The 7,031-nt window shown below is 46.4% G+C and overlaps 3 protein-coding genes across 5 annotated transcripts in view; all 3 read right to left on the reverse strand.

Moving 5' to 3' along the window:
• Positions 1–313: 313 nt before the first annotated feature.
• Positions 314–1,388, reverse strand: LOC125951561 (uncharacterized). Its single transcript, XM_049680485.1, has 2 exons — positions 929–1,388; positions 314–851 (listed from the first exon to the last, which is right to left on the reverse strand). The coding sequence occupies exons 1-2, from the start codon at positions 1,365–1,367 to the stop codon at positions 391–393; spliced, it is 900 nt and encodes a 299-aa protein (XP_049536442.1). The 5' UTR covers positions 1,368–1,388; the 3' UTR covers positions 314–390.
• Positions 1,389–1,831: 443 nt separating this feature from the next.
• Positions 1,832–3,982, reverse strand: LOC125951564 (uncharacterized). The gene is made up of 3 exons (XM_049680488.1): positions 3,525–3,982; positions 2,381–3,459; positions 1,832–2,319 (listed from the first exon to the last, which is right to left on the reverse strand). Exons 1-2 carry the CDS (start codon positions 3,946–3,948, stop codon positions 3,026–3,028), a joined length of 858 nt encoding a protein of 285 aa, XP_049536445.1. The 5' UTR covers positions 3,949–3,982; the 3' UTR covers positions 1,832–2,319; positions 2,381–3,025.
• A 182-nt stretch (positions 3,983–4,164) lies between these two features.
• The window catches only part of LOC125951538 (homeobox protein B-H2), a 47,977-nt gene continuing 45,110 nt past the window's right edge, over positions 4,165–7,031 (reverse strand). For 2 of the 3 annotated variants that reach the window (XM_049680458.1, XM_049680459.1), the window contains one exon: positions 4,165–7,031. This exon is cut by the window's right edge and continues 1,559 nt beyond it. The gene's annotated coding sequence lies outside the window, so the exon portion shown is untranslated. The other variant, XM_049680461.1, reaches the window with a different exon arrangement.

The following is a 7,031-nucleotide window of genomic DNA, read 5'->3' on the forward strand; positions in this document are numbered from 1 at the left end:
ACTGTACGGCGAAAAAGCGATCGATTGATATGCATCTAAAGTGGTGTCTTACGATTCATCAGCGTTGGTTTATGCGTTCGTACTTCCTTTTCCTTCATTCATGGCTTCAGTCGGCCTCAAAACTCGTCCTAACTGGTGAGCCGTATCTCATCTTGTTCCTCGAATCACCGAGGAAGACTGACCGGCAAACAAACAATAATCGCCAAGCAAACATAAGGTCAGCTGATAAAGCGAGACGCACAACTCATCGTCTACCAAGCGATTCTTTCTGGGTTTTTCCCCCCAAAGCAAAGCAAAGCTCAACGATTGTACGGAAAACAAACAAAAATGTAATTTATTTCTATAAAATTCATACCGGGCAGGAGATTAAAATTTCGTCAAAAGACGGCTCTACCACATATCGATCTCGTTGGTGAATTCTTCGCTTTGGAACGTATCAAGATCGGTGATCGGATGATCGGCCAGTCCCTGGGCCATCTTGAGGATCTTCAGCTTGTCGATGATGGTGGCCACCTCAATTCCAATGCCACCGTTCACCACGTAAAACGCATCAACCATCGTTCGATTCCAGTTGACGGACGGCAGTGCACTGGTTAGCCAGTTGATCGCGAACTCATACAGTTCAGCCGCGTTATAGCGCGTCGGAGTTTCGGCAATCAGGTGCAGCTGCTTCGTTTGGTTCTGGCTGGCACTGCACTCCTGGTTCACCTCGAGTAGGATGTCCTCGAGCAGCTTGATCTCATCGCGCAACGCCTTGTCATCTCCGTTAGACTCACCAATACGTGGCTCCGAAGTGGCGCTGTTACAAGCGATGGCCTCCCCGGTGACGCTGCCCAGCAGAATGCGACTCTCTGTTCGGATGGATGTGCGTGTGAGAATGGTTTCAATCGAACGAAATGTAATGGCCACTGCGGTATGCAAAACCTACCCGAAACGTAGAACTCATTGCTGGACGAAATGCGAGGCTCGCTGTTGGTCTTCTTCAAGATCGCACGGTACGTGACGCGGTCACGGCCCCGGATGATCGCGTTCTCGCTGCGAAGGATAAACTTTCCGTACGAAACCTCCGTCGTGTTGAGGCAGATATCGCAAACCGGACGGATCACTTCCTCGGACGAGGATGCCGTTTCTGGGGCTGCGTCGTTCTTGTTGATGTAGATTTCGATTCCGAACAGCTCGAGATCGGTACGGTACGGGTACCACACCATGACACCCTTTGGATGGTAGATCTCGATGTTCACACCCTTTGGACGGTGGCGACTCTTGGAGCGAGACCTTTTGGCGTCCGTGTGGTCCAAAAGGCAGCCCAGCAGCACCAGCAGGGTAAGAGCCGTGGCCAGCAGGATTGATTGCTTACGGTTGAACATCTTGTCTGTTAGAACTTTGGACACTTACTAACACTCGGGGTGATGATGATGATGATGAGATAGGAGGCAATCATGTCGGGGAGCCAACCGGGAAGCTGTGTTAGTGGCTACCAATTACTGATAAGCGAAGGAGAACCCCATTGACAAAGTGTATGCAACCGGGTCTCTTAATGTTTAAGAGGCCCGAAATTGTTCTGCCGGCGGGTCTGTTAAGCGGTAATAGACCCGATTGCATACCTTTCTATCCATGGGGCGGTTTGCAGCCGCTTACATTAGACGGCCAAATTGCATACCTTCTGGCAATAGGGCGGTAAACAAATCAGCTCACGGAAGCTTCACAAGTACGTTGCCTAGATGGCGCTAGTATCGCTTTCGGTATTTGATGTTTTAAAAATAACGGTTTTTTTATTTCTTCATTTTTTATTTTTTCTGAGAGTGAGTGAAGGAAACGAGGCCGGGAATAATGCAAAATAAATTCTTAGCCATTTTTTAATCAAGATCCAGCGCCAGAAGCTTTCGCCAGACTACCAAAATCCACCGCCAGAGCTGTCTTCGTCTGTATCTAGATCAAAATCAACTATTTGTAGGTCCACTACATTATCCCTGATTAAGCGTAGCAGCTTCCTCTTTGTGACGATAGATTTCAGCTCAATAACCAATCCCTTCTCCGAGCGATAAACCTGCTGGATTTCATCGGTCCAGTCTAGTCCCAGCAATGCCGATTCCAGCTTTCCCGCTACGTATTCTTCCATTTGATTCCTGTTCGTGAGTTTGCTTGGCTCGGTCATCACTATCATGCGGGATATGCCATCGCAGCGACGACTAGAATCGTTTATGATTTCTTCAAGAATCAGCTTATCGTTCGCTGCAGGCCGTTGCTCGGTTGCTTCCGGGTTGGGAAGTACCGCAGTAGTACAAGGAGAGGCCGATGAATCGTACTTCATACGATACTCTATAAGATGTGGATCGAAATAAGTGAAAGTCACGCTAATCCGCCCGAAAAACCCACTTACCTGCCACATGGAACGAGCATTTGTATTGACGAATGGATCCACTGCGGTAGTAATAGGAGAGCGTGTATTCGAAACGATCTCCTGCGCGTATAATGGCCGACGGATGAAATATCGGTTCAGTGATCGTCGTTGAATTAACACAAATGTCACAGGTTTCACTTCCCTCTGGCTCACGATTGATGTACGCTTCAATGCCATAGCCTACCGCAGTCGATCTCGAGGATGGTAACGCTACGCGTACTCCCAGAGGAACAAGGATTTCGATCTGGTTATTTGACCAACCACACGCTTTCCGGCTTTTGTAGTTCCATCGTTTGCCAGACACAGATAGAAGAATGGCAAGGATACCAAGTAGAATTTGAAACTTCATCGTCAGACAATCGAGCGACAACGAGTTATTCCAAAGAGACGGTGATCTACACTGGAGCGCTGCAACGTCAGTTCGCTAATGGCTAATCGGGATTTCCAGTGTTTTCGTTACGAAGTCTTTCGTTACGAAGGTGATAAGGCAGCAACCCTTGGGTCACTGTGGCTTGATTGATTGGAACACGTTGTTTACTACAAACCTTTGAGATAGGAACACAGATCTCATTTTCAAAATTTTCGCATAATATTTTGCATAATTTCTGGTCAACCTCCCTTGGATCACGCTATATCGTACTCTCGAATGTCGTGATACGATGGTGGTACACTATCATAATCCTGAATATCCTTTGCCCTCTCAATCGATTGGACGAGCCGTAGCAGCTTTTTCTTGGCAATCAACGATTCTAGCTCAAATACGAGTCCTTCCTCGGATTTGTAGATCAACTTGAAGCCATTACCCCAATCAAGGCCTGGTACCAGTGCGTTCAATCGCGAACGAACATATTGTTCCATCTGTGCCCGTGTGCGGACGGTGTTCGAATCAGCCATGACGAGCATGTTCGTCTGCTCTATGCACTGGCCAATCGACTCATTCAGGATCTCCTCCAACAGCATCTTATCGTTTTGGGAGGGTTTTCCGAGGTCCGTTGTCCGTGCAATCGATGTGCGGCAAGAGCTCGGTGCAATCGGTGTCTCGTACCTTAAGCGATCCTCTATTTCCAACGAAAAAAAAACAGAAAATCAATATTCGAGCACAACCCTACAAGGTGTTACTTACGCGCCACGTAAAACGAGCAGCGATATTGTCGAACCACTCCATCACGATAGTAGTTGGTAATGGCGTATTGGAAATGGTCCTTAGCACGGATAATGGCCGTTGGATGAAATAGCTCGATGGTTGTAGCGTCCGATGTGGCAACCGTGGAATTAACACAAACATCACAGGGCACCATTGCGTCGTGTCCAACCTGCTGCTGCTGCTGCTGCTGCTCCCGATTGAGGTACACTTCAATTCCAAATGACACCAGCGACGATGACTTCGGTTGAGCTATCCTCAGTCCCCGTGGATAAAGTATTTCCAGTCGTTCATTGAGCCAATTGCAAGTAGCGCGGCTACTACCACGTCGGTTTCCGGTGTAGCGTTTACCGAAGGTGCCGGCAATGATTGCAAGGATGCAGCAAAACAAGTAAATCGTTCTCATTTTACGATGATGGACCACTGTACAACGCTTCGGCCTAGAGATCGATCGGGACTGAATGCCGATCTACCTCGTGGAAGGTTCGTACTTCGGTTGGATTGTTTAGAAATCTAAGTTGATAAGGAAGTGGCCTACATAAGAAGATAACGCTTCGAGGACGATTTTTTCGACGGGAAAATCCAGATGATGTGATATTTGCACAAGAAACTGAACCTTCTATAGATGCTATTTTCTTAATCGTTTGTGTTTGTTTTATTCTCTTTTCAGTTTGTTACACTACGGTTTGTTTCTTTTCTGGTTTTTTTTCTTGTTGCAGATTTTTAAATCATTTTCATTCAGTTCCGATTTCATTATCGTTGCGCCCCCTGTCTGTGTTGCCGCCCTTCCGTTGTCTACCACACGCGCGGGTTCTCCTTCCGGCATTCTTCTCGTTGCTGACTACTTACTTGATTTGCGGGTTTTGCTACTAATTCGAATATTTCATGGCCAGTTCCCTTTTTTGCGTTCTTTTCGGTTTACCTACCAGAACCCCTCCCCCGTTTTGCGGCTAAATTGATGATGATTTGTTATTATTGTGTTTCACGCGTTTTCACGAGATCTCTCTGTGCACGTCTCGTCAGAGAAAAACGGATTAATGGGAAATGGAGGGATAGACAGAGAGTCAGATAGAGAGGAGTGGCAGACATAGACTAACGCAGTGACTCCTTCCCTCAGTTCGCACATAAATTCGCTACATAACGCACAGAACGCAAACCATGTTTTTCTGAAAACGAAGCGATCAGCGTTCAAACACAAAAACAAACAGGGTATCACGTATCCGTCTGGGAGAAGGATTTTACATAAATTCGTTCAGTGTGGAGCGGCAAAGGGATAGATCGTATTTCCTAGTTTTTGGACAACACGGAGTAGTCACGGCACGAAACACGAAAATAGTAGGCTTTAAAAGCTCCAGCCAGCGTTTCCTTGGATCCTTTCCTTTTCGCCTGCAGCACGGTATAGTAGGCTTATCCTTTACTTATGTTAAGTTTACTTTGTGTGAGAGACGTTCCCCTCCTCTTCCTTTTCTCCCCCTTTCTCATCTGTTTGAGTGTGTGTGTGTATGTGTGTGTGTGTGTTTGTGAGAGAGATTGGTATTTCCGTTTTAATTCTTTTGAAAAACTACAAAAATTCCTTTCAAAATGCTTACTCTTTCGTTTTGTTAATGTTTTGTTCATGTTCATACGGCGCACACACGCACACACCGCGGTGACCTATTTACAGCCTTCCTCGCTCCTGTTTCTTACCCCTTTTTTAAAGAGTCACTAGTACACCCCTTCCGGCGCCGGCTCCAGCAGTAACGGCTCAGTACGGTTGCTTCTGCTCTCCAATGAAAGATCCATGCTGCCATCATGTCCCCCCCCCGGCAGGTGCAAACTAACCTACTACCTTTTCCACAATTGCACCCTCCACAATGGACTGGCTTGGAGCAATTGTTAATCGGTCCCTGCGCAGCGGTCACAACAGCAACACACACATCAAAAACGATCGAGAGTGACCATCCTGTGGTGTGATTTGTTGCGGACCACCATTTGTGACCAAAAAACCAAATAAATGATAATCCAATATGTATATATATCTATATATGTATATATATATGTATATGCGTGTGTGTGAGTGTGTATAATATATACGCGCAGTGTATACTTCACTAACAGAAGAAGGGGCTCCGCCGTCTTTGATCTTCTTCTTTCGCTCCTGCTCCTGCAGTTCCTTCATTAGCAAATGTGTGCGATTGTGTGTTTCCTTTTTATTCGAATTTGATTAACAGTTTTGCGCAGGTCGATTGCGCGATCCAGCCTGCGATCTGAGAGACAGACACGTTCCACGCCAAACGCAACTTGCAGTAATTAATTGTTTGTTCTCTACTTAGAATTATCTTACTCGAGAATCCTAGGGCATATGATGTCGTCGTCGTGTATAGAGGAGTGCGCTTCACTTCAAATTTCTCGCTCTTTCTCTGTCTCTCTCTCTGTCTCTCTCTCTCTCTCTCTCTCTCTCTCTCTATCTCTGTCTCTCTCTCTATCATTACTTTACCGTTCAATGCTTCTGTTATGCTGGTGCGTTATCCTCCTTTGCTGTGCTCGTTATACCACACAGGATAACACACTTTTCACACTTTGTCCTGCATTTTGCTTCCCTAGCAATTATACTGTTACTAGTATGTTTGTGTTTGTCGTTTCTAACCCCTTTTATCCTCTTACTTACATCATACAAATTTGTAAAATCACCTCGATTCACAGCTTCTTCCCTACAGCTGCGGAGGGCGCTTGCAAAGAAACTCCAAACTGCGCCAGTACAGGCTGCAGCATCATCATCCAATTCAAACACCTCCCTTCGACCTCAGGCCGCATCTTTTCTCCCTCGTTGGCACTCTATTTGTCTTCCTTTTCGTACTTTCCAATGCCATACTCCCATCCTGAAGCCTGTGTGGTCCAATACACACTCGCGGTGTCCGGTTCTGGATATGAATGATCTCAGCAAAGAGTTGTCCGTTCGCGCGTTGCGGTCAAACAAACGAAATGACGGCGGAGGACAAACCGTTGGTGAGTTGTCTATTAGTTAGTTCGAGTAGCTAGTTGTATTTTATTGTAGTTGTTTGCAGCATCTGCTCGAGCTATTATGCCGGTAAAATGGATTGACTATACTTGTGTATATCGTACGCGAGCCCTCTGTACGAAACGGGAGCTTTCGCAAATTCGCGCGCAGGCTCGACATCTAAAAACGCAGTATTATCCCGGAACGGCGACGACGCCGGTGCAAATTGTTGTCTCTAGCACAAAAACATATGGTTTTCGCCTTCCGTATTGCAGGCAGTTAATGTGTAATGGCATCGGACCGATTTGTATTTGATGATTCGGGCTCGGTATGTATGTAACGAACGTACGACAGCATTACGCCAAAAAACACAACGATAATAATGTTCTACTAATACACTCGCGCTCGCGTTTCCATGCGGAGAGAGCTGCTGATGGGTGGTTCTACTGCTGGTGTTTCTTCGTACACGACACGGCAGTTCTTATGGCTTGTTGTTAAAGGGAATTGGGTCT

This window comes from Anopheles darlingi, chromosome 2 (assembly GCF_943734745.1).
Source record: "Anopheles darlingi chromosome 2, idAnoDarlMG_H_01, whole genome shotgun sequence".
NCBI classification, from domain to species: domain Eukaryota; kingdom Metazoa; phylum Arthropoda; class Insecta; order Diptera; family Culicidae; genus Anopheles; species Anopheles darlingi.

What these genes read in the sequence shown, in the direction of transcription:
- LOC125951564 (XM_049680488.1), bottom strand. Translation starts at nt 3,948, where the DNA reads ATGAGAACGATTTACTTGTTTTGCTGCATCCTTGCAATCATTGCCGGC. An exon ending in CTGCTCGTTTTACGTGGCGC is followed by an intron (nt 3,460 to 3,524) that starts GTAAGTAACACC and finishes CGTTGGAAATAG; the next exon opens with AGGATCGCTTAAGGTACGAG.
- LOC125951561 (XM_049680485.1), bottom strand. Translation starts at nt 1,367, where the DNA reads ATGTTCAACCGTAAGCAATCAATCCTGCTGGCCACGGCTCTTACCCTG. An exon ending in CAATGAGTTCTACGTTTCGG is followed by an intron (nt 852 to 928) that starts GTAGGTTTTGCA and finishes CCATCCGAACAG; the next exon opens with AGAGTCGCATTCTGCTGGGC.